This window comes from Falco punctatus, assembly GCF_963210335.1.
Source record: "Falco punctatus genome assembly, chromosome: 1".
NCBI classification, from domain to species: domain Eukaryota; kingdom Metazoa; phylum Chordata; class Aves; order Falconiformes; family Falconidae; genus Falco; species Falco punctatus.
The window spans coordinates 46,508,023-46,534,945 of NC_137580.1; the positions used below are offsets into that span (position 1 = coordinate 46,508,023).

Below are 26,923 nucleotides of genomic sequence, written 5' to 3' on the forward strand. Positions count from 1 at the left end.
CTGCTTTGGCTAAACTCATACATGGTTGAATTTTAGTCATGTATCAGGACCCCACAACCTAGATTGCCTCCTCCTCTCTAAGAACCCATTATAGCTGCAAATGGATTAATCCCTGCTCTGCTGGCAAGTGACAGAGCAGGCTCCCATAACCCCTGCATGAATTAACTCCCCAGTAATTTATACCTGTGTATCGAGGTTTAACCCCAGCCAGCAAATAAAGCTCTATGAAGCTGCTTGCTCCCCCCTGGTGGGATGGGGGAGAGAATCAGAAGAAGAGGCACAGTGAGAAAACTCTTGGGTTGAGATAAAGACAGTTTAATAAGTAAAGCAAAAGCCGTGCACACAAGCAAAGCAAACCAAGGAATTAATTCCTCCCTCCCCATGGGCAGGCAGGCTGAGCCCCCCCCCCCCCCCGGACAGCCGGACTCCATCACACGTAACAGGGACTTGGGAAGGCCAACACCATCGCTCGGAACATCCCCCCGCCCCCCCTTCCTTCTTCCCCAGCTTTATATGCTGAGCGTGGCATCCCATGGTACGGAATATCCCTTGGGTCAGGTGGAGCGGGCTGTCCCGGCCGTGTCCCCTCCCAGGCCTGGTGCCCCCCAGCCCCCTGGCTGGTGGGGTGGGACAAGAGGCAGAAAAGCCCTTGGCTCTGTGGGGGCACTGCTCAGCAATCACAGAAACACCCCTGTGCTATCAGCACTGGTTTTAGCACAAACCACCACCCCATACTAGCTACTATCAAGAATGTTAACTCTGTTCCTGCCAAAAGCAGCGCACTCTGTCAGCTGTGGGTTTTGAAAAGATGCTTTTAATGTCAGTTAGATCCCAAATGGGGGTTTCCTTTGGGAGCAGAGGGACCCTTGCAACCTGACTCGCAATAGAAACGCTTTAGGATAAAGTTTTAAAGGGTGCGTGGGGATAGGTATTTGCCAGCAGCAAGGGTGGTTTTCTTGGTACCCAGGACTGAGATCCAGGAGGTGTGTTTTCAGCCCCAGTAAATCTGAAAACCTACCTCCCCGCAGTGCTGCTTTGCAGGTGGAATTTTTCCGACTGCTTCAGTCAAAGGTGTATGAGCAGATGGAAGAAGCAACTGTGTCAGGAGAGCTCAGTACCTGCTCCCCGGATTGGTTTCCTTACAATTTAGCAGTGAGAGATGCAGGATGAAGAAGGTGGCCAAACCCTTGCCCAGGTCCTCAGGAGAGCTCAGCCCATCTGTGTTAAACTCCTCCCAAACACAGGCTGTACACGCAGCCCCTGCCACTTTGTGAACGTGGTTGGAGATGTAGACTTCTGCAAGTCAGTCTCATGGCTGGATGCTTGGCTCCAGAGGGGGCAACTTCATGTCTCCTTCATGTCTTGGTGTCTCTTGGTTGGGAACACCAGGCACTTGCAGCTGGAAGGAGGTGCTGGGCTCTGGGCACCCAGCGGAAGAGCTGTGTTTTCCCACTCAAAACTCCAGCTGTTCTCAGCATGGAAATGAGACTGTCTCTGCTTTCTGATTTATCATCTTATTTGAAAACTATATGAGGAATAAGAGTAAAATTTCATTCTCCAAGGTCACAGTTGGTCAAAGTGCTTAAGCACTTGAAGCGCATGTTTAAGTACTTTGTGGAGGTTTCCAATTTGAGTCCTGTTTATTTTTTAAGCCATAAGCACATAAACTGAAATTTGAAAAACTGTTTAAAGAAGTGAGATTAAAACCATTAGTATAATGTTTATAATTATAATCCATAACCCTTTCAATTCACTCTCCATCTTTCCAGACATTACTCCCAGTCAGCAGGAATAGTCACCAAGACTGAACTTTGCATTTGACAGGCATCACGGTATCTGGTGGAGACTGGCTGGGGAGATTGAGGGCAGAGATGCCAAAAAGTTGTCAGAAACAAGAGATGATGATGCTTTCCACAGAAAGAAAAGACCCCAGTGGTTCTGCTCTGAGTATAAAGTGAATTTCCTCTTCGTTTCAGCATTCCTTAATTATGTTTTATAAAAAGAGTTTGTCACTTTGTCCTTAACCCAGGTTCATGGCTTTCCAAAAAGAATGATTTCCTTTTAAATGGCCGAACAGTACAGTTTGGCTTGTGCTTAGTCTGGGTTTGTTCCTGTTCGGTAGGTTTATGATAGAAAAAACAAAATATACAAGTCTTGATAATTTGGCAAACAGCTTGGATAAAACTGTGTATTTTGTGTGGAGGGATTGTGCAGCTGCATGGGATTTGTTTTCCAGTAGATTAAATTAGCAAGAACTTCCATCAGAGTCAACAAACGAAGATCAGTACCCAGTCCTGCAAGTGCAAAGCTATATGCAGGCTTTTTAATTGGAAGCCAAAGTTGGTATCATTGAAAAAATCCTTACGGTCTAGAAAAAGGAAGAAAAAAACTCTGAAAGGAACAGTTAAACCAGAATATTTCTCAACCGTATTTTCCCCAAGGCTATATCCCCGTTGGGAAGAGACCATGGGTGAACACTCAAGTGTCGCAACAGGTGCTGGTCTGATAGGAAGGAGATATTGGAGCTCTGTCTTCTTTTTCTTTTTGCTAAAAGTGTACGCTTTCAGGAAAAATCTTTTCATTAAAAGAAAAAAACCCAACACCCTAAACCTTTGACTGTATGAATACCACAGAATTCTGGCCAAACTCTAAAATACTTGAGCTGGAATTGCTGCAAGGGTGTCAGAGGAAAGAATCTTTGTAACCCCCAACAAGTGTGGGCTTTGCCTCCTGCGAGATGATACCTCCCATGAAATACCACATTTTCAGGCCCCCAGGATTCATTACTTCTATCCTGCAAGGGTATTGACTAAAACATTTTTATAATTTTAATTTTTACATTTCCTCAAGAATAAAAGCTTGCATGACAAGAAGAGAAGAGCAATACATTTTTCTCATAACCTGCTCCAACTCTTTCACTTAATGGCAGAAGAGCAGCTTGAAGCCAGTGCCACATCCTCAGGTATTCAGAGCTGCTGTAATTGCATTGGTTTTAAAGTCAAATTGTAATTTATGAATATGCTGAAGCTGCAAAATTAGGATCTCTGTCCAAATCTGATTACTATCTGAGATCAACTCGGGCCACCTGGGTTTGGATCATAGTTCAGACCGAACTGTTTTGAATCACTTTTCATTTGCTAATTATGTAGTCATAGCACCAAAGTATCTTCATCAAGGAGTAGGATCCCCTGTGATACATACTGTACAAAAGCAAGAAGACACTTATGCCTGGTGGAACATACAGCCTCGGAGCCGGTGTCAGCCAGAAGGTAGAGGTGGGGCAATGCCAAGTGAAAATGTTGGTTAGCATAGACAAAGTGGGGAGAATGGCAGTCTTGTTAAGCTAGCTGGGTTGAGGGCAGCTGTATTCTAATTCTTCTTTATTAAAGAAGTGTAAAGGGTAAATAAACCATTTAATGCCAAGAGTGAGTTTATATGTCACTAGAAGGAACATGAGAACCTTCAGGCCCAAGAACCACACTTTGAACATGCACCGCATTTTGCCATGGGGACATTTCTGAGCTTGAATCTTTCCTTGTGTCATTATCCTATGGTAAAAAACATTCTCCAGCCCATGGCAGCGTTCACTGGCATCATTTGTGGAATGAGCTACTGCAGCTGGTAGACTGAAGAGACGAGGATTTCAGCTTTCATGCTCAGTCTTTGGTTCTGCACTTCTTTGTTGCACAGAGGGTAACTCCATCAGGGAGCTAGCGGTGGGTTCATTTATTTTAGCTATTCCAGCTTGCATCTTCCATTCAGCCTTCCCACCTTGTTTCCTTCAGCCCACAGAGGTTGCCTTTGGGCCACCCAGAGTCACTTGAGAAATTCTGTTTTCCCATTTCTGCTCCTTTTATCGCCTTCTTGCAGGGTCTGGCAGGGGTTGTGGACAGATTCACAGGAGTAAAGAAACCGAGATCCAGGGACCAAACTGTGAATAAGCACACACTTATTTCTGCCAGATCACCCCCCACCACACCCCAGTGCTGGGTGTTGCAGTGACCCTATGTAGTGGTCTGTGCTGTTTCTTACGATGCACCTGGTGGAGTGGCCGTGTTTTGGTCACTACAGGGTGGACATGGTCCTTGTAAATCAGCCAGAGACCTGACTGCAGTGTGCACAGCTGGCTGTGCCTTACTGCCTGCCAGGGGCAGGCAAGCCTCGCCTCTGGCAAGGAGGAGCTCTGGGCACGTGGAAGTATCAGTAGAGCAAATATAAATTTCTTTTTCAAATGCTCTTTCGTTCTCTGACAACTGGTCTTATTTACTCATTTCCGTTTCTTTCTCCCTTTGCAGAATACTTGAGAAGCGAGACCGCCTTTCTGGAAGAGATGGTGTTTGGAAGTGGAGATACCATTGAACTTTCTTGTAACACCCAAGGCTCTTCTGTGTCTGTTTTCTGGTTTAAAGATGGTATCGGGATTGTACCTACCAACAGAACTCATATTGGACAAAAACTGTTGAAGATAATCAATGTGTCATATGATGACTCGGGGCTGTACAGTTGCAAGCCAAGGCATTCCAATGAGGTCCTGGGAAACTTTACAGTCAGAGTTACAGGTACATGCAGAAATACAGCTGTTTTGGTGGGTTTTAAAAATTATTTATTTATTTTCCGGTTTTGCTCCTCCACATGTTCAGCATAGCTGGTGCTTTGCGGTGTTCATCCATACTTGGTGGGTCTCTACCTCCCTGGTAACTCCTGGCAGTGATTAGACTGACACCACAAACGAGTCGAAGAACGCTTGCGTGTCCATACCAAATGTTAAAGCCTGTTGTTAATACTGAGAGAGACTTAGAAACAGTGCGAGTCAGATTAAACCCCAAATCCCCCCTAACCCTCAAATAGATGCAATGCTACATGTGCCTTTGAAGTCCTTTGTGAGTGAGTGAACTGTGGCTCAGGGAGGTTAAGTGACTTTTTCTACTTTATGTGAGAAATCAGTGGCAAAATTGCATGTAAAAGCTGGAGGTTCCTGAAAACTGTTCCCCTGCTGTAGCTGATAAATCCTCTTCCTTCTGTCCTGGTTATCACAAATCACCAGTTTGTTTCAGAAGTAGCTTATCTGTAAACTGTATATCTCAAATATGTGCTTCATCAAAGGTACTTATTGGGATTCGTGTATTGCAAATAAGTGCTGTGTTGGCAAAGCACGTGCTGTCATTTGCTTGGTCATATTTTTTCCATGATTAGGACAGTAGGACAGAACAGCTGCAAGTTGTCCAAGCCTGAATCACTAAATGGAGAGTGCCAGAAAAAACTGTTGCTCCCGGAGAGCTAACCAGTAACATTAAGATCATCTCCATGATTTCAGGTTTCTGCATTGGTAGATGGATACCCATCACTGCGAACAGACAGAAGAAAGCCTTCTGATCACACAGATTAAAAGCCTGGATTTTTAGAAAAATTCACCCCTTCTGGATCTAAGATTTTGAAAACTTTCCTTTGCCCTTGTGCATTGGACCTTTTTCGAGCATCCTTGAACAGTAGGTCCTTGCCTCCAAAAGTTGAGTTCCCTCAAAAAGTAAGGGGGTCTGTCTGAAAAGCAAACAGAGAGATGTTTGTGATTGTAAATCACATCTACTCCATAAAGGGCTTTTTCATGCCAGGAATAGGATTTTGTGTAAGTGAGAGAATCAAACCATCGTGAGAATAAAAGCTTGTTTCAGCAAGCCTTCACCAACATCTGCTTTTCATTGAATGTTACTGGAGATCGCTGTGAATGCTTCAAGGTCATATCAATTAAATGGTTAAAGAAGTATTTGGCCCTTGAAAGGCTTTCTTTAACTAGGTATGATTATTGCAACTATCCAAGGAACTGCAGGTTGTTAGAAACTTTACTCTTTTTTTTTTTTTCAAAGTGACTTTAAAATGCTTTTGAGTTCAAGGGGCAGCAGGGAGGCAGAAGAGGGCAGCTGGTTACACGCTCAAATGAAACAGCTGCCAGCCCCAAAAGTTCGTAAAGTGAGAAATTGTTTTTAATAGTGGAAGGGCTGATAATCCTCTGCTTTTAAAAAGTTTAAGCCCCTGTGTTTTTCCTCTTCGCTAATAATAGCTAATAACAGCTTAAGAACAAGCGAGTAACCTGAACCTGCTTTCTGACAGCATTATGAGTCTTTGATTCTATTAGCCCACTGTCATTACCACCAAAGTGCTAGTAATGTGGGAATCTCTGTTTTAGCTGTCAGCAGCACTTGTTTTAAACTTTGAAGCCCTGCTTTATGTGGCAATAGTGGCGCCTTTCTTATGCTCAGATACGTCTTCATAATTTGTACTGATTGCTCAGTGTGGCACTTGCGGAGATGAAATCATTATTGGAGATTTGTGGTTTGTGTTCCCACTTCTTAAAGGTAACGCCAGCATTAGCTCAGGTATCTGGTTGGGTGTTCATGTGGGTATCTAATGTTCAGGGCTGGGGTTGTCCTCTGTATTAAGCTGCTTTAAATCTGTATCAACAGACTGGAATTGCTCTGATCCGTATTCTAAAGTAAGCAAAACTAGGCTAAGTGTATTCAGAATAGCATGATGTACATGCAAGTCACATTTTGAGAGGTGCTTCCAGATTCTAGGAGTGTATCAGGATTTTCCTATGTGGGGCCATGAGTTCTGAGTCTGCAACAAACTCTTCTGTGGTGACTGTGCACAGTGAGATGCTTGATACTGAAGGTAGAGCAAGGACATGCTGGAGCTGGCATTGCGGAGTTGAAAACCAAGTTGATTAATAGCAGGGTCTGATCTCTTCAAAATGCCTCTCTGGACAGATGTGGGCTTGAGCATGTTGCTAGTTTACAAAAAGAAATGTACTGTCTTCTTAAAACCTGAGCACTTGAAGAGGATCACAAATAGAGGCTGCATGCCCAAACTGATCTCCATCCCTCTTGGCAGAAGCTCCATTTCTGCAACCATTTCACACATGGAACAGCCTTTGGATTTAGTGGCTGAGCAGCACGGACAAGCACGGACTGCAGGCTAGTACTGGCAAAAAGAGCTTTCAAAATACCCAAAACTAAGCTCTTCAAAACACTTGACTAAAAAACTTAAGCCCCTTTCTGTTCATAGTTAAAGCTCTTTGGAGAATAGCATCTGGCAGTTCTTGCTGATGCCAATACTCATCAGCTTCTGTAAAGGATTGTTTTAGTAAATGATTAACAAAGAGCTTACAAATTTTTGGTCACTTTTTGAAAAAGGTGATGTTTCAGGAATCTGAATGGGACAGTAGCTCTGAGTATGAGATATTTGCTCTTAAAACCTAAGCTGCATCTCTCATCTGAAACACAGGCAAGGGCAAAGACTCTTCCCTTGCTCTTGTGGAAATGTTTCTGAATTGGTTTAAAAATTGATTCTGCTCCTCTGGTCACAGTTGGTTCATTGGAAACCAAAAGTAAATTATAATCACATGTTAATATATGGATAACCAAATCTGAGATTGCAGGGCTGAGAATGTGCTGGTTTCTCTGTCAATGCTGGTGGCGATTTGGCTGGGTTTCTGCCTTCGCCGGGACTTGAGCAAACCTGCTGATTCAGCCAACACACCTAAACATCCACTTCACTTTCAGCAAGCCCCATGGCATTTCCCTAGTTCTGCTGCCAGCAGGACCTCAACTGTGGATAGTTAGATACATGCTTGAAATCTTCCTTGGGACTTTGCCAGGGAGAAGGTGCAAAGCACGATGTGCCACTGCAGTCTAAAGCAGGGAGATGATTCCTGTGTCACTCCTGTATATGGTGCATATGTCTGGAAAGTCCTTCCAGATTCTGCAGAGTAGTATTTGTTGTTATCTTTCTTTTCCTTTTATCCCCTCACCCCCCCCCCCCTTTTTTTTTTTTTCCCCTCCCCATTTTTACCTCCACTGAGCTGGTCAGAGAATGGCAGAAAACTCAAGTGCATCTTGAAATGAAGGAGATTCTGCCTGGCTTGATCTAAAGTAGTGCTTTACATTCCTGGCCACACTTTGAACACTCACAAAGTTTCCTTGTGAGTTGAAAGCCAAGTTCTTTTACCACTGTCTCAGAATATAAAGGCTGCTCGGTTGTTAGCATTTTGCCTTTATTTAAAAAAGAAATTCCTAGAGATTATATGAAGTCAGTGATTCTGAATCTTCCAGACAATGAATTGTACAAAATCATGTAAACTAAATCAAACACTAAGCTGCTATTTTATAATGGGATTTACATTTACAGTAGTCATTTGGTGGGGAATGGAGAGACTGAGACTTCATTGTGGACAGCTTGGAGAAGGTGAGATGTTAGATCACATTAAGAGAAACAGTTCAGGATGTTTTGGAGATATACAGATGGAAAATTCCCACCTGCTAACTTGTATTCAGTTACCGCCTAGAGGTGTCTCTGTAGGAGGGATATAATCGAAGGGAACTGGTTCACGGAGTAGACATCAAAATGTCGCTCAAGAGAGAGGTTTGATTGCACAGGGAAGTTTTTAAAAGCTGTGGTCTGAGTAGTTGAGCGAGGAGTTAATAAGGGGAAATGTGACTGGGGTTTATTGAGTTAAAAGAAAAATGCAGGAAAAGTGAATTAGAAATGCTGACCTGTCATTTCAAGACTTGGTGAAATAAAAAGTCTTCAAGGTGAGTGCTGGAGGGGGGAAAAAAGCGGAGGAGAGTTTGTTCTGCAAAAAGAAACTTCCCCTTTTGGAACTGCCTTTGTATTTATGAGGAGAAGAGCACTTCACGCAGGGAGAAGTGTTTGGCATTGGACCCTGGTCTCTGGTGGCAGAGCACTGGCAGACTCGTGACACCTCTTTCCCATTTCAAAAAGATCCTGGCCAGTTGTCCCTGACCCAGTAGCTTGGGAGAGACAGACTTGTGGAGCTGCAGGGAAGGGTGACCCATCACTTGGATGTTCTCCCCTCACTGGAGCCCACTGTGGCACCAACAGCCTTGTCCAACGTAGTATCCCCGTGTGCCATCCTTTTTGTGCTTCACTTCTTTCTCCTTCTCCTCCTAGATTCCCCTTCGTCTGGTGATGATGAAGATGATGACGATGAGTCAGAAGACACAGGTAATTTGGTTTTCTGGGAGACAGAGGCCTTTTTTTCAAAGAGAGGTAGCTCTGAAGTGGAGCAGCTCATCTAGATGTTCAGCTGGTTGGAGAGCAGCTCTTTCTCTGTGTTGATGTCGGTGATCATGATGGTGTTTATCTAAAAGTTCAGAAGTAGCTGCCAGAGTGATAGTGCTGCTGTAATATCCTACGGCAGCAGCAATGTTGAGTGTTTTGGGGGAGACCTGATGAGCTAGAGTTATGAATTTTCATTGCATGTAAATCCAGGCAAACACTTATCTTTTTTTTTTTTTTTTTTTTTTTTTTTAACTACATCGATGTTATGCCAGATTTACACCATTGTAAACCTTGGCCTGCTTTATTTGTAGCTGTTTTGATTCTGGTCCTTACTGGCATCTTGATTGGAGCCAGAGCATAAAATTTCCGCTAGCCAAGGGCCAAATTTACTGATGCTGTAAGCGGCAGCAAGCCTTTTGGCTTTGCTGGCTTTTTCTTTTGCTCTGCGTGGGGAAGGGAGCCCCAGGATGGAGCCTCTCGGTGCTTTCTTTAAGTGCAATAGCACTAATCAGGATCATTGCATGTTTCAGAGGCATTAGTGTTGTGTTTTATCATGCTCTTTATATTTCTGCAAAGCGAGCTGCCTGTGTGTATGTGTTTTTAATAAATAAATGTCTTGCATTTGAACTCCCAATCAGCTATGTACATTGGCAGAAGTTCAACATGACTGGAAAATTTCTCCTGCCCATAGTGTTGGACATGCAGGACTCTTTAGAACAAGTCCCTCACTGTAATACATTCGTACCACTGTGTCGTGCAGTATGTGGACGGTAACAGTGAGTTATGGTGCCAGGCAACCCATCACCAGCAGTTAGTGGTTTTCTGATAGCTTCTAATTAAGGGTCAGATCCTGCGAGGTATTGGGCACCTTTGCAGATGTGCTCAGGGCTCCTGAAGCCTGGTGGAGGCTCAGGTTTGGTCAGGATTTGTTCCTGCTGCAGAGCAGCTCTGATGAGCACAATTAATCGTTCTGTACTGTTTTTTTATGTGGTTTGTAGTAAACTCCCATCTCTTAGCAACAGGTATCACAAAACATCAGCTGGTTTATGGTACAGAAAGACACGTTTTTCTTCACTGGAAAGGAAAACATACATTTAGCCTCATGTATTTATAGCCTGTATTCTGGGTCTTATTGACTTTGAGGCTGTGTCTTTTTTTAGACCTAAAGGTAACAACTGGCTTTGCTTAAAGGTCTTGTTGGAAAAATTTGGATTCTCTTCTGCTTTAAAAACTGTTGATTAGCTTAACGTGCCAGCTCAGTGAAAGCTCATGGCGTGTCATGACATGGATGTGCTTTATGTTGCTTGGTTTGATGACAGACCCTCCTCTTAACCTTCACAGACTTTCTCTTGAGTCTGGGGAGCCGTGTTGTTAACCCTGACACCACTGCTTCTGGGACATCCCACCAGGGACAGGGGCTGCAGGACCATCCCAGGCAGGTGCACACATGGGTGTAACCAGTACCGTGTCCTATGGACAGCCCAAAAACCTGTGACCTCTATTTTCTGTGGCAAAACAATACCCTACTAATGAGTTGTATGAGCCCCTGCTTGGCCATCAGACATAGCCATGGTCAGTAGTTGGAGGAGTGAAGAAATAAATACGCTTTCATTGAAAAGAAAACTATAACCAATAGTTACCGTATTTATTCAGGACTGGCTCACTGCATGTTGCCATACTGCATGTATGTGTGTGTATATATATATGTGTGTATATATATACACACATACACACACACACACACACTGAATAAACCCCTTGTCTCCTGGCTCCTAGTGATGATAAGTTAATTTTCTGGCTTAATTGTGTTGTTCAAGGGAGTTTCTTACCCTCATATGTATAGAGAAGAGCTTGGAGAGCTGATTCCAATACTCATGAGTTTGAAGTCAGTCTTGTTAATTTTGGGGCTTTGACCCAAAATTGTTGAATGACAGGAGCTGGAAATACCAAAGCAAGAGAACAAGAGGAAATCTGTCCTAGAAGAAATTAATATTTGGTGCAAATACTCTTGGAGAGCACAGAGATAGGCCCTCCACGTGGAGTGCCCTGCTCTGCTCACTCCTTTAAGCATTCTCTCCGAAGGGCAGTACAGGAACGGGCATCCCTTAAGGATGGGCAGCAGAAAAGAAAAAAGGGGAACTTCAGCAGCCTCAAAACGTCAGCCCATTTGTTGCAGCCTTGTCACAAACCTTGGTCCGCCTATGCAAAAAGAGGCTTTCCAATACCTCTGTTCTCTACAGCTGTTTTTCCTGGCCCTGAAACAAAAACAAAACTCCCTTTTCACACACTGCTCTTCTGCCCCAGTGCTCCCTACCCCTCTGTATCTGTTTGTTTGGAGCCCCCGCTGCGTAGCCCCAGCACCTTCAAAGAGCCCCTATAATCTCCAATTAAATCTGGCTGTGTACTCAGAGGCGTCAGCTGGGGAAATTACACAATTAGGGTTGATTCTGTCTGCCGCAGAATTTTGTGGCAGCTCCTCATTGCTAAATGAGAGCTGGGCTGTATTAATTATTCCAAGTATCGTGCTCGGGTGTTTTTTTAATTGGTCATTCCAGTCAGATGGGTGGCCGGTGTCTTTGACGAACAAAATGGACTGTCGGGCTTAGTGTTTGATGATGGGAAAGGGCTGATGATAATGTTTGCGGGTCCTTTTTTTTTTCCACACCTGCACATGCAAAATCATTGCAAAATAATTAATTTAGAGCAAGCGGCTCTAGAAATTTTTCCTGTCTTTCATCCTTCCTCCTTTCTCATTCCCGAAACTCTCTGGAGCTTTACAAGCTTTGCTTGAAAAGAAGAGTTAGCAACATTTTCACCCCCTTAAAAACTGGTAATGAAAGGACTCTGGGGGCACAGCAAACCGAAAGCAGTGATGTTTTGTTCGCTGCTCCTGTGAGTGAGAACAAAGGCACCTTTTTCAGTGCGTAGACACTTTCTTCCAGTTGCAGTTTGACTTGAGAGCGATGTCCTGGTTATTTGAATCTTGGCATGTTAATCCAGGGCTGCCCAACCCTGGAGAGCCCCGAATCCCATGGAATAGCACCCAAACAGAGCGAAGGCACTTGGGGAAGAAGCCATGTCTAATGGCAGGAGGGAGGAGCGGATCCTGCTTTTGCTCCACATGGAGAATATCCCCTGCTGGAAATTTGTGTGGGTCCCATGTTGCTCCTTTCTGATGTCCAATGGCAAAATCTCCCTTGGCTTCAGTGGCAAAGGTTGCAGTCAGTGGTTTGATTGGTCTCCTGTGAGATTCCATCTCATCTTTTGAGTGAGAAAACGTGGTGAAACATTACCTGCAGAACAGGCAGCTGGTGTAGAAAGGGGAAACCCCAGCAAAAGCACAGCCCAAGGAGGAACCTGGTCCTGGCGGGGCGGCCATGCGATCTAGTTACACCCTCATGCCCGGGTGAGTGTCACTAATGCCATGAAATGGGATTTATGGTAGGCAGATATGTTAATCAAACAACAAACAGCAGGTTATTCAGCTGCCTTTCTTAGCATTGGTGGAGAGGGACTTCTCCATCCATGCCTGGCCTTTCCCTGAACTCTTCCCTGTAGCCCTGTTAACCTCCTGTAAAGTCTCCAGGAAATCAGGGTGTGTTGCCAAAATGAAGCGTTCAGCCAGAAAATAGCCAGTGCTTCAGAAACCGAGGACCAGATGTCTCCCAACATAGTTTCTGCAGCTCCCTCCTCTTCAGCCTTCCCAGCACCACCCCCAGCTCTCCTCCTCCAGATTCACCCCCCTGCTGCTGCCTGGGCTTTTGCCCAGCCTTTACTTGGTTTCTGCCCTTCCCAAAGCATGCAATAGCAGCATCTTCCTTTATCATCAAGACCTACTCTTCCTTTAGGGGTTGCACCCACTTTTCTAACATGTTTTGGAATATTCCTCTTTTTTGTGCAGTTCTACCATTTTTCTAAGCTCGGCTGTTGGAATGTCGGTGGCTACATGATGTCCTGCTTTAGCTCACATTACCGTAGCATTTGAGGGCTCCTGGATGTGCTGTCGGTTCACAGCAAAATTTGTAGCCAGGGTTTTGCAGGAACATGGGAATTGCAGGGATTCCTTCTTTTGCTTCTGTTTGTGCCAGCTGTACTCCTGCTCTGGTGCCATCCTGGCACGAAAAGGGCCTTAGGCAGTTTTGTTTAAAAAATGAGGCTTATGCAGCATGGGTGAGCACCACATCCCTCCAGTACGTGGAGCTGACCCTGACAGGCATCACAGTGTGTTGTCCCAGGCAATCTGAGGGCAAATGCAAGCACTCAGTACTGATTTCTCTCCCTGGGACCACATTACTGAGGCACCTACCTATATCTAGCTGCCCGGCTGCAGAGGTGTGAAAGCGATGAGACATGAGCGATGTGCCCAGTGGATGGCCTCCTGGATGTAGCTCCTGACATCCAGTTCCTCATGGCCAAATGGGCTTCACAAGTAGCCATGGAGAGAGGGGACCATGTGGAGAGTGTTAGCAGGTACTAAAAAATGGGTGGGTGCATGGATTGCCTTGGCTGAGCTATATGACCTTGCCTGCAAGGCCGTGGAGCTGAAATGCAGCAGGGAGCCTGCACAGAGGACACTGGTGAGTTAGACCAAGGTGGAGTCATCACTGACTTACCTGGAATTGCAAAGGGATGGGTGTCATGGAGCCAAACATGTTGAGGCTAAGTACATCAGGGAGCACTGAAGAAAGGGAGCAGCTCGAGTGCATCTCACAGGGATGCAACAAGAGGGAAAACTTTGTACACCCTTGTCGTGAAGGGGAGGGGGATTGCAGAGGCTTCAGGGTAGCGCTGAGTTGGGGCTGTGATGCTGGGTGATGTTTCTGATCTTCATCACCGCTGTGGGAGTGGCCAGCAGCATGCTTTCCCCACATCTTTGGCGGCCGTTGTGCTCTCCAGGACAGTTCTTGAAGGACCAGCACCTTCTGCTTGTCTTGGCCAGTAGCACATGGGTCTCTGCAACTGGTGGTTTTGGGTACTCCATGTCTGTGGATGCTTCCTTCCCATCTGGAGGAGATGCCAGTTAGGCTCTTCGGTCTCCTTTTTGCTATTTTGCAGCCCAAACGCTGTCTGCCCCCGTCTCCCTTTGGCTTTGGTGTGGAGCGCAGAGCTGGGGGTTTGGACGTGGCCCCTGGCATGGCAGGGAAGCGCCCCACATGCAACTCGGCGGTGTTGCCTTAAGCAGAAATGAAAGCTTGGGAGGCTTTACAAAAAAAATTTCTTCTCAGTATGAATTTGCTGCTGCTGCCGCCTTAATTTGGAGCTAATATGTAATGTTTGTAACACAGCCAAGAAACATTGTTGCACTTGAGGCAGATTATAAAAAGTATCTCATGCTAACACTGGTGTTTTAAAACTTATCCGTGTTCAAAGGTAACATGAATCTTTAAAACTAAAATCACTTGTACTTAAAGAACATAAACATGATAAACCAGTTTGACACTGGCTTTTTTTTTTTTTTTTCTTCCTTTCCTTCCCTTAAGGAGGCTGCACTACATTTGTGCTCACTGAGAAGCAACATTTTCCAATGCACTCAGCTAACACTTTTTCTCTGCTCCCTTGCTGGCCCATCAACTTTTTTTACAGTTCCAACATCTTTCTGCTGTTCGTGTTTCTTGGCTGCTATTGTCCTGAAGGTACATCTGTCTCTTTTTACATGCTGAGGCCAGATTCTCATCCTGATCTGGAGTAACTCTACCTGTTGATTTAAAAGCGGCTATTCCAGATTTATACTGGCATTACCGAGACAAGAACCTGGTCGTGAACCTTTCATCACAAACCTAAAATGCAAACACCCTGCCTATGTCTATGAGAGTCATTTAGCTGGAAAGTGTTTCTGCGTCATTTATCTTAAGTGCAGCAGGTAGCAATTTAACTGTCACTCTGCACATGCCAAAGCCTCCTCAAATGCATCTGCTCACCAGCTGATATCCTCAGCAGCAGAAAAGGGCCTGTTAAACTTGGTCTCCCCTTCCTTAGGTGTTCCCTTCTGGACCCGGCCAGATAAGATGGAGAAGAAGCTGCTGGCAGTTCCCGCTGCCAACACCGTTCGCTTCCGATGTCCTGCGGGTGGAAACCCAACTCCTTCCATCTACTGGCTGAAAAATGGCAAGGAGTTCAAAGGAGAGCATAGGATTGGGGGCATCAAGGTAAGGCCTTGGTCTGGATCTCTGTTTTTGTCAGGAGCTTTCTACCAACTGTAGAAAATTGTATTTCACAGTGAGTAACATGTAAGTACATGTAAGTGCATGATCCTGACTCTGGGAATGCAAGTGTTTCTCGTAGCCATAGCAATTGCTGGACATCGAAGTGTTAAAAAGAGCTTCTGTCCCTTGGGATTGAAGGCCAGTTCCCTCTGGGTTTGTCAGGGAGTAGGTAAAAATGAGGCTGGGTTTACGGTTGCGTTGTGGACAGTGATGAGAAAGCAGGAACAGAAACTTCTGTCTTGATTTCTGGAGATTAACCCAGTGCATTGAGACTTGTTAGACCAAGCCATACCTACTCCCAGCTTTCAAGGAAAACTGACTTGTCATCCTTTGAAGGTGTAGGAAGGACCTCACCAAAGAGCTGGGCTGTCGTGCTGGTGGTCATTAACATTCTCGTGGTATAAATCACTGACCCTTGGTCAAGTACTGGATTCCTCGTAGCCAGAGTAATAGCATCTGCTCCTTGGCTGCTTGCTTCTCCCTCCTTCCTTTCTACCATGAGGTGTTCTGGAAAATGCTCTGGCTTGTGTTTGTAGATAAAACTAAGGGATGCAAAACCCCACTGCACTCAAATGGCTTAATTAGCCAGAAGTTTCTGTGCTACTGTATATGATGAAATACGGCAGGATTTGAATAGGAAAGTCAGCTCTTCTCTGATTTTGTTGTTACTGCTTAGTCCCTTAGCTCCCGTAGTGAAGTCGCAGTCAGGCCCCTTTCTGGTTTTATGTGGGGAGAATAGAACTGGCAGCAGCTGATGATAACAAAATGAGTGTAGCAGGAAGGACTCGAGCAGCAGTTCTTGCCTGTGCTCTGCCAGCCCTGACGTATCCCTGGGCTGCTGCTGAGGAGAGAAGGTGATTTTTAGGAAGGCACCTTCATCAGTACTCTGAATAGCTGTGTGCTGATGCCTACCACATCTGTAGTGTTTTGAAAGCGAGCTAGGCATGCAAAACATGCCGGGCTCCAGAAACCAGCGAAGGATTCAGAAAAGCCTTCCCTCCCCACAGTTTTGGGCCGTTTCTTTCCTGTTAGCTCAGACCCGTTCCTGAAAGAGCCTTTTGTGATTGCTTCAGTGAAGCCTTTGAAGCTTCCTGCTCAGTCCTGTCCCTGCTCCAGCCTGGATGAGGCTGAGGACACGGGCAGGGTTGGATCTTGTGAAAAGTTAAGGAGCAAAAAGAAGTGGGGAAGTAACTCCTGTGGGTAAACAGCCTTTTCGGCAGGTAGCATTCCCAGAGCACAAGCATCTTTCACTAATTGCAGGCTGTGAGGATCATCATGAAGTGTTTTCAGGCTTGCGTGTGCCGTTCGAACGGCTTTTTACAAAACTATGTGACATCAGCTGTACTAAATTATGCTTGCAGAATAAAATCTAAAGCTGAAAGCAATTCCCCTACCCACTTCCCAGTGGTTTTAATCTATCCTTGAGTTTAAATTGACACATTTCATCCTCTGCAACATGGTAGTGAATCTTTGGCATCGCTGTGCTTTGTTTCTCTAGGGGCACCTTCCAGCAACAAGCTGATGCTTAAAAGAGCTATTGAAGGCAATGTCAGGCCAATTACAGCAAGATTGGTTTAAGCTCTCTATCTGTCTAGGTGTAGTTCTTTGTCCCTTTCTTGATATAAAGACATCTTTCTCTGTCTGTAATTTTCCTTCCCTTATTTGCTTGCTTTTGCTCTTGAGCTGTGGTTAGATGTAAGTAGTCTAAAGTAAATCTCATCCAATATAAATATACTGGTAGATATCAGCTGCAATTTGAACCAGAAAAAGAGATTGAAAACCTGCTCAGTATCTGATGTATTTAAGATTTAAATTCCCTGTTACAACTTAACTTCATAACAGGATTAGGCAGCTTGAAAAGAAAGGGCAAGATCCAGATCCGGCAGAGTTTGGTTGGCTTACTTCATCTCGATCTCATCTTAACCCAGAAATCCGTGAGCTCGGAATGTTCTCATTTGTTTTCAGTGTGTGGAAGAGTTTAAATGTTGATTGTGAAAGCTCTGTGGTCAGCACATGCAAGCTGACCATTATTCCACTTCTGCCTCTCGCAAATGGCATTTAGAACTCCTGTGATTGCCTGGTGTAAAGCCTGCAAGAGGGAAGGGCGAGCACTGAAAACATGAAGTGCAGACTAACCTAGTGTTGTTACAGTTCATCCTTAACTAGTAAAGAAAAGAAATTCATATGACTTATCTTATGAAATTTCCCAAAGAGCATTAATGGTTAAATCCTTGTTGGAATCTCTAATATCATAAGCCTGTGTGTGTTAAATGACCCTAGAAGGGAAGATTGAGGGGAGGGGAGATAGAGGATTATGCCTTCCCCACACCATTGCACTGACTTGCATACCAGTCGGGCAAACACAGACTAAGGTTCTAAGTGTGTCTGCAAATGTTTGTTTCACAAGGAGCCAAGAATGACAACACCAAATAAACCAGAGGGATTTCCAGTATCTCACTCACTTGATTAATGCCTGCACTAAGTCACTTCATGTTTCTAGTGTTTTATCAAGTGTGGCAACTATCCTAACTTGGAAACGTTCCTTTTTATTATCCTTTAAATCTAGATGCCTCTCTCAACCTGAAAAAAAAAGTAAATCTCATTGCTTCTAGAAGAGTTTCCAGACAAGTTCTGCCCCATGAGTCTGTGCCCCCCAGGTTTTCCTCTCTGTTCAGAGTCCAAAGTCCCCATCATAAACCTGACAAAAAGAAGTGCTTTGAAAGTGTCATAGAAGAGTCTTTGAAAGTGCATCCTAAGTAAAACACCTAATTTGGACCTGATTTTATAATACAGGTCAGACTAGGGAGTTGCCCATGTTGTCTGGAGCCCCAAATCCTTTGAGTAGCTCCTGGGGTTCCAGACACAAATACTTGGAAATGCCGAAAAGTGGATTAAAAGTCTTGAGACACAACTATGAGACAAGCTAGTTTGGAAATGAGCCACTGAGGAGCCACAAATTTGCACTGAAACTTCCTTGCCAGTCTGGTATGTTCAGGTGAACTTGGGGTCCAGGCTCTCTGTTCTCTGTAATTGCCACACTGTCACAGAGATGCACCAAGTGGAATGTTGCTTTAAAGGTGTAATGTTGGTTCGGCATTGAGCTGCACCTGTGCTGTCCTGGGTGGGCAGAGGGTGCAGTCAGACCTGACCAGACATCTGCAACAACCGAGATCTCTGTTTAGGCACAGCATCCTATAACTTGAGATGGAAGGAAATGCTCTATTCAGCAGTCTCTGAAAAGTAGGGGTGCTCGGCAGTGCTTTTCTCAGGGATGCAGAGATCTACAAAGCTTTGTTAAAATTACTTTTGCTTGCTTATCTTGCAACTAAGCTGTCTAGTCCTATGACTTTAAGCCTTCCCTTTGCAAAATTCTGGCTTTAATTGCAACTTGGCCCTTTAAAGGGAACCATGTGGATGCAATTTATGTGTAGCAAAAGAGGTTAAATAACTTCATATTTGAGTTCACCTGCTGCAGCAAGAAACCTCCAGGAGCAATTACACCCTTGTTTTTTCCATCAGCCCTTGACATTCTGTAGCGCAGTGTTATTGTAATCTCCTGCTTCTGTGTCCTTGGAGTCACCTTCTAAATGTTTAATAAAGTTAAATGTTTTGCTCTGGGAAGCAGAAGGCATCAAATTAATATCCAGAGATTTAGAGAGCTTTCATACAGTATGCATCCTGAAGTCATCTTTGTTACTGTTGATTGCTTTCTGTATTAATTCAAGATTTGCTTTCTATATCCATTATTTCCTTTATACTCATTAGAAACAAACGTTGTAGCTGGGATCACAGGGCAGCAGGTCAGGGTGGGATGAGGGTTCTGCTTTCCCTTCTGCTACTGAACAGCCAACAACTCTGGACATGAGCCACATCCAGAAAACCAACTAGTATAATACTTGGTGCCAAAAGAGAAGGGCTGACCAAGCATCCTACGGACCAGACTTGGGGCTGGGCATGTTTTCCTGTGTTTTTTACAGGGAATTTAGGGGACTAACTGTATTACAGACATTCATTTCTGTTCAGACAGATGCCATGGCCTGTTGCTTCCATAGCACACATCTTTAAAATATCTCACAGATGGGGTAAGAAGTACAATTTTTATTGTTTATAGTCATCTTATGGGTTATATGTAGTAGTTGGTAAAGATCTGCAGATGGGAGTAAAATATTTTGAGTTGACAGAGTCTCTGTACCAGAGTGGTCTGGCAGAGGGGACCAGCAGACTGGAGTTACCTTAGCTGGTGCCTTCTGAAGTCATTACTCTAATGAGAGGTGCCACATGCAGCTGTCACCTGGTTTCATTATTGTTACTATTGTGGAAGCATCTACAAGTCCCCGTTGCAATCTCAGCATGTTACATTGTGTTGCACTGTTCCTGCATTGGTCTTAATTCCTTTTCACGTTAAGCCTTTAATGACCCTTGAAATGGGTCCTTGTGATTTTCAGGACTACTCTGGGCTCCATTCATGCTGGCCAAGTGTGCAGAAAGAAGCTCACTGGTTGTTCACTGATTTGAATGGTCTGGTGATGAGGGTACTTGACCATGAGCTTGATGGTTTGATTTCTTCTTCCAGTTGCGACACCAGCAGTGGAGCTTGGTGATGGAGAGTGTCGTGCCATCAGATCGAGGAAATTACACCTGTGTTGTGGAGAACAAATATGGAAACATTAGGCACACATACCAGCTTGACGTTTTAGGTGAGATTTCACTGTTTTCCCTCGACAGCTGATCTGTGGTGATGTTGAACAGGTGCATGGAGAGATATGGGAAGCAGGTTTCTTTCTCCAAGTACTGGATCACGTGTCCTCTAAAACCAACAAGCTTCCTTTTGGCCAACAATTCAGACTCATATTGGTGATCAATAAATTAGTTAGTTGGTCTATAGAGGGGCCAGAGAAGGAACGGCAGGGCTGAGAGGCCTCCTCCGTTCCCAGGTGGCTCTTCCCTGTTTGGCTTGAGAAGCGCTGGGGAGAGCAGTGCCCAGGACACCTGGAGGGACAATCCCAGTCTGCACCCTTCCTGCTGAAAAGCCAGCAGATGAAGTGTTCAGAGAAGAATCCTTGCTGGAAGAAGGACAAGGAAATTAGGATTTCCCTCTCTTTTTCTGTTTTTCAGAAAGGTCACCCCACAGACCAATCCTGCAGGCAGGGCTCCCTGCCAACCAGACCGTGGTGGTAGGGAGCAATGTGGAGTTTCATTGCAAGGTCTACAGTGATGCCCAGCCTCACATCCAGTGGCTGAAACACGTGGAAGTCAATGGCAGCAAATACGGACCCGATGGGACGCCCTATGTCACGGTGCTGAAGGTTGGTACATGCTCCTTCTTTTCACCCTCAGGGCAGTCCTTCTTTAAGCTTGTGCAGTGGAATACTCTGCTTTTTGGAGGGGGTACAGCAGAGATGCCCTAAAGTCAATGTTCCAGGCTCTTCTGTTTGCCAGACATAACACAACTACTGTAGTGGCGCAGATAAGCAAAGTAGTTATAAGAGCTGAGGCAACTGTGAGAAATGCAGCATAATAAAAGGGCTGTCAGATTGCATTTGACCTAAAATTGTAAAAGTAACCCTTTTTTGCAGCTTCAGTAGAGGTATTTTCGGGGCTTATTAAAATAAAAGGCTCCCAACTAAAACACATTCTTTTGTTTTCCAAGTAATCACACTACAGCGTGCACGTACTAAATGATGCTGAACTACCAGCACCTGAGAGCCAAGATAGTCTTGTTCCAGCCACTAACATCTGTGAACATTGCTATTATCCATGCTCCAGAAAGTTTTTGTTTTTGTTTTTTTTATTTAGCAAAATGTCGCTTAGTAAGATTTGACTTTGCTAAAATGCTTTCTTGAAAGAGAACTTCCAGATTACAGCCAGAACAAAGCCAGCAGGTCTCGTTTCCCCTATGTAAACCTATGTAAACATAAATCACAGAGAACAGAGTGAAAATCATATTGGACTTTTAAAATATCTTTTTTTTTTTCTTTCTTTCAATAATTCAAGGCATTCTGTGTTGGTTTTTATTAAAATATATAGGGCCAAATGGAGGTTTTCTGGTTCTGCATTTATAGCTGAAAGCAGATTTTGGCCCTGCAGTTTCACACTGAGGTTGTCCTGCACATGGACATCCCCCCAACACGTTCTGCTGCACACACCCTTCTTCTCTTCGTATGAAGTTTTTTAAAAACAAACACTTATCAGACAGCATCTATGAAACTGCAACTCAGCCAGATACATGATAATAAAAGCCAGAGACCCTGGAAATAATTACACAGATTGAAATAACAGATTGGTTGGAAGAAATGGTTGGAGACAGTTCTTCAGGACTGGCAACACGTGCTTCTCCGAGTTGATAAAACTCTTTTATTTTCTCGCCGTCTCTCCAAATGTGTTTGAATTATGCATGTTTGAATTTCCCCCTGGTTTCACAGCCCAGTACCAAGCTCTGAATAGCTGGCTGTGTCACATGCCATCTAGTATAGTCTCCGAGCTCTGTGTGTGGTCCCCGTGGGATAAAGTGCTACCTTTTGGAAGTTTGCAGAGCCGCTGCGAACAGTGCCTTGTGTCACAAGCACAACCTCCCATTTTGCTGTGGCAAAGAACATGTAAATAGTCCGTATAAATAGTGTTTTAAAATTAAGTTGGAGCGACACCGGGGTGGCTAGGTAATTAGAATTGCCAAATACCTTCTCTTCTGTGGACGGCAAAGGCTCCGCATTCCTCGAAGGGGAGCACAGGCAGGCGTTTGAAAGCACAAGTTTTGTTTGGTTTTATTTTTTTGCTGAATAGGACCAGCACACGTCTATTTACTACTTCTGGTTAATCGGGAATGCTTTGAATTGTATTAATGCCGGCATCAGCACTGGGGCATGGAGCATTTCCATTTTGGGATGCATCTTTTGTGCGCCAGTACTGGGCCTCTGTGGAGCTGTGTCAGGCCCAGCTTTGCAGGGATTTTTTTTTTAATGTGTTTGTGCTTGTTTTTTAAAAATAAAGATCAGATAAAATGATCTTGCTGTCATCTTGGGGCCAGTCCGTTGGCTTTACGGACTTCTTCCCCTCATGCCACACAGTGCTGTGCTCTGACCCAGCATCCTGGCGGTGCTGCTGGAGCAGGGTGCTGTTAACACCCTTCCCTGCCCACAGCTGCTTTAGAAAAGGCTCCCTCCTGCCCAGTGCCAAGGTGCCTGCAGGGAGATAAGGCTTTTTTTATCAGCCTGCCCTTCCCTCCTGCTTTCAGGAGATTTTGTGGAGTGTAGGAGCTGCTATGGGGCAGTTAATATATGGGGAGTATCCTGGTCTCCATCGGGGCGAAGGGGACAGAGAGGTGCCCAGCACATGAAGTTCCCCCCTCAGATCTAAAGAAGGGGGGCAAACCCCACCCCAGTCCAGATGGATAAATTGAATGCTGTACTTTCAACCCATTTTTTAAACAGCCTGGCAAAACCAAGCCATCACCTGCATCAGTTCCTGAAAGCCTGGGCTAATTTGTGATCAAAGGAAACCTCTTTTTCTTTGCAGAAAAGCACTAAATGCATTCCAGTTACAGAGCGGGGGCTGGCAGCACTGTGCCCAAGCTTTGTCAAAGGCTAAATTGTATGTTCTGCATTGAAACATGCCCGGTTTAATTATAAACAAGGCAGCAACAGCAGGCAGGCACGTTTCCCCACTAGTTGGGACGGACAAACTTGCCAGCACATAATCCTTAGAGATGAGATCAGGTCAAAGCTGGTGGTGGTTGCCATCAGACGTGGACACTGGAGCTCCTCTCTGATACCGCCTCGGGGTTCGGTTCCTAATAACCCGTCAGGTCTGGCCGCCCTGTTGCTTTTCATGGGCTGCAAGTCATATTGGCAGGATCAGGCCTTGCAGTCGAAGGCACTGAGGCTGAGCTGGAGACCATAAGGCCAAAAATGAGAAGAGCAATTTCTTTATTTTCATTTCCAGAACTGAAGCTGATATTTTTTCTAGACAGTCCCTAGGCTACTTCTGAGGCCACCCAAAACAGTTGTGCATTTTCAACCAAAATAAAAACAACTGTTAAGGGAAAAAACTGATGTGCTGTTGTAGCAGCCTGGAATAAGAGAAATAAAACCCTTGCTTAAGAGTCTGAAGTTTGTTTGATTTATATGCACCACTTTATTTAGTAAAGAAGAGGCTCCTATAAGCAGTGGAAAAAATTACAGCTAATTTCTGAAAGGCAAAGTCAGCAGCGAGTTTCAGACCGCCACTGCTTACATTTTGTTTCCAAATTCTATTTTGGAATCTGATAATTGAAACAGTATTTGCTGAGCCGGGTTGCAAACACAAATCTATGTTTAAGCCCTTTCTCTGGTGCTCCTGTCTGCAGAGTTATTAGGAAACTGTAGGGCCTTTGGCTGCTGTCAGATGGTGAAGTGGGAAACTGGTCTGTTTTAAAGGAGAAATTGCATGTGTGAAGGGAAGGGAGTTCATTTGCACATGGTTTGGGGGCCAAATGCAACTTCTTTTCTTCACCCAGGCCCTGGGTTAGGTCTCTCACCACGGGGTGAGCCGGGGATGTTGCCACAGCCAAAAAGGGAATAGCCATGAACAGTCAATCCTAGCTGATGTAGGTGCGATGGAGGTATTGTTTGGTTTACTGAAGTTCAGGTTTCTGTCTGTTCCTGCAGTCTTGGATCAGTAAAAACGCTGAAGCCGATGCTAACCTAAATCTGTTCAATGTGACAGAACAAGATGAAGGAGAATATCTGTGTAGAGCCAACAATTTCGTAGGCATAGCCGAAAAACCATTTTGGCTCCACATTCGCAAACCAAAACCAGGTAAACCACAGACTCTGTCCCAAGGCCCTGGCAACTGCAAGAATGAGCTATAACATTTTAAAGAAGCTAGTGATTAAAATTACTATTCATTTTGTATTATACCCTGTCAACTGACGCTGAATGGCTTTATCTTATTTTCTTGCTAATTTTTTTTTTACAAGAATGTAACGCCTATACAGCAATTGCCATGGAAAAATTCCCACAATAAAATGACTGTCAAATTTTGCTATCAATTCTTCACACTTTTATTCCTCTCCCTTCCTTACAATTGAGTGCTGATAACAGAATTGCATGTTAATGACCTGTGATGTTCAAAGCTCCGGAAAACCAAGCCGTTTTAAGATTTTCACCCATAAACCTGATACAATCAGTTCTGTCCCTTGGCGAAGTAATGGAGAAATAGATGTCAGCATTGGCTCATGCAAGCAAACACATTAAATAGAAAGCAGCAGCAACCTCATGGGCTCTGGAGTTTGACTCCAGCCCGGAGCGTTTGGCTGCTGTGCTGCTCAGTGCCACTGCAGGGAAGTTCTTTGCAGGCACCTTCTTGTTACCGGCCTAAGTTACACTACAGTGTCGAGGGCTGGGTAATCAATGTGTGGCTTTGAGAAGTCCACTTTGAAAACATTCTGAAAAATTCTAAAACTGTGTATTTTCCGATGAACTAAGGAACCAAAATGTTTGTATATTCCTCTGATCAGCACTTGAGTCTTTCTCCACTACATCTCCCCTCCTTTCTCCTTTCTTTCCATCTTTCCTCTTTTACCATCTTTCTTCCCACCCCCCCACCCCACCCCACCCCACCCCCCACCTCGTGCTCACCCTACTAACCCAAGGTCAGTCATATTGTGGGGGCAATTTTTCATTTGGATGCTTTTGCTTGCATGCTTCTTTAGTGGGACAGAGTAAGAACCTGGTGAAGGGAACTTTTTTTTGCTTTTGACTACAGGTTGCAGAGGGGAATGAGTAAATAGATATGGAAGATGGGCCATTGGAAAATAAAAAACAACCCACCTTAATCTGCTTTTGAAATTTGCCTGTGGTGTCCTCACACTTGCTGGGAATGTGGCTTATTCTCTGTTTTCCCTCTTTCTATATGTGTGTGTTTTTTTTTCCCCATAGACGGCAGGTGTTAACACAACGGATAAGGAGCTAGAGATTCTGTACTTGCGAAATGTTACTTTTGAGGATGCTGGGGAATATACTTGTCTCGCAGGGAATTCTATTGGGTTCTCACATCACTCTGCTTGGCTGACGGTGCTACCAGGTATTTCCTTCTGTGCTGGCCTCTCCCTCCCTCTCCAGGGTGCCTTGACAATTTGCTTTAGAAATGCCAAGTTCCTGCAGTCCACCCCTTGCTTGGAAGCGGGGGCGTTATCCAGGGAGGGCTCTCCTCTGGGATTTGCTGCAGACCTCTGTTGCATACTCACAGCTGACACTTTGCATTGCATCTCAAGATAAAAATTATTTACTGCAGTAAGCAAATAAAATGCCCAGTATCTTTTTTGGCCTAGATAACAGGAAGGTGTTCACAGCCTCTCCTGACTGTTAAGCGCCAAAATCAGGAGACTTTTCTTCTTACACTGCCAGTGGGATAAGGAAACCTTTGCAGCAGATGATCCAGGGCGCTTGAATTGGACATGGACTGTGGATCATCTTACGGTGAAAGCTTTCTGTCTAAGCTCATACCTTAGCCTAAAATTAGATACATAAGTTCTTGGTGTGAGTACACCCGTCCCTGCCTGTAGCATGGTTTCCACTTCACAGATGAACAGGCCAAGATAGCGATCTCACCCAGAAGGTCGAGGAGAGTCATCTGTAGATAGAGCCCAGGAGTCCTGGCTCCCAGGGGCATTGCATGCTGCCTGCTCCAGCTGGGATTGATGAAGGCTGCAGTGGCCTTGAAACCAGTGGCCAGAATGACCTCAGTTTTGTGGTGCTTCCATGTGCAAAGCTCTCATTGACAATGAAGCCACCACAGAATATGCAACAGAGGAGCTTGCTCTCCAAAAGGGGGGAATGAGGCTCTGCTGTCCCTTCACCTACAGAATCTGCCTCTGGCTACAGGGCAGCCTTGAGCACAGTCCAGGAAAGCACCAGCAATATTCATATTGAATCATATGGGTGCTGTGCCTTGCAGTGTAGGAACAGACCAGGAGTATGTTCAGTAGACCCTTACTGCAAGGGCACCCAAAATACTATACACCCGACTTTGGCTCACTCAGTTGTAGACCACATTTGGGTCCATCTTGCAACACATCCATCTCAGGATGTGTTTAGGAACTGGAAACTTTGGCATTTCTAATATTGACTTTATCTGTGCGGGTGGTTCGGATGTAATCGCTTTTACTGGGGCTGAAGAAGGTCTCCATGCCCAACCCTGCTGCCAGTGGGATCTGCTGGTCTTTTCTCTGTTCATTTGCCAGCTCTGTAATAGCTGATCTGATCCTGTTTCTGCTTCTGCCATCCACTGGACGAAAGAAATCATTTCCTTTGGTTAGAAGACTGTTATTTTGAGTATCTCTGTCTCATCTGACTGTTAACACTGCTTTTATAATGTTTGAACTCACACCTCTTTTTAAGCGAAGAATAAGCAGGAGAAAAACCACCAAAAAAACTGAAGTGGAAGTTTATATTGAAGTCAGACGCGGTGGAGGACAGTCGCCTGTGCAGCAGCAGGCACTGAAGCACTGCCCACAGGGAGGCTGTGGGATACAGCCCATCTGGGGAACCTCTGCTTGTTAAATGCTGTCCACGCTATGGGAGAGGTGTGTGAAGCAGAGGCCAAGATGGTGCGAGCCAAGGCAGCAAGAGCTGTGGCACCAACCATAATGCCCAATCCTGGGAGATCT

General features: G+C 44.8%; 1 protein-coding gene across 3 annotated transcripts in view; it reads left to right on the forward strand.

The window, feature by feature from the left end:
* FGFR3 (fibroblast growth factor receptor 3) overlaps window positions 1-26,923 on the forward strand; it is a 55,670-nt gene that overhangs the window by 18,779 nt on the left and 9,968 nt on the right. For all 3 annotated transcript variants that reach the window (XM_080410448.1, XM_080410450.1, XM_080410449.1), the window contains exons 3-8: window positions 4,296-4,559; window positions 8,965-9,018; window positions 15,052-15,221; window positions 19,852-19,975; window positions 20,394-20,584; window positions 25,194-25,338. In XM_080410448.1, coding sequence (XP_080266574.1) covers window positions 4,296-4,559; window positions 8,965-9,018; window positions 15,052-15,221; window positions 19,852-19,975; window positions 20,394-20,584; window positions 25,194-25,338 — 948 coding nt within the window. The remainder of the gene's footprint in view (window positions 1-4,295; window positions 4,560-8,964; window positions 9,019-15,051; window positions 15,222-19,851; window positions 19,976-20,393; window positions 20,585-25,193; window positions 25,339-26,923) is intronic.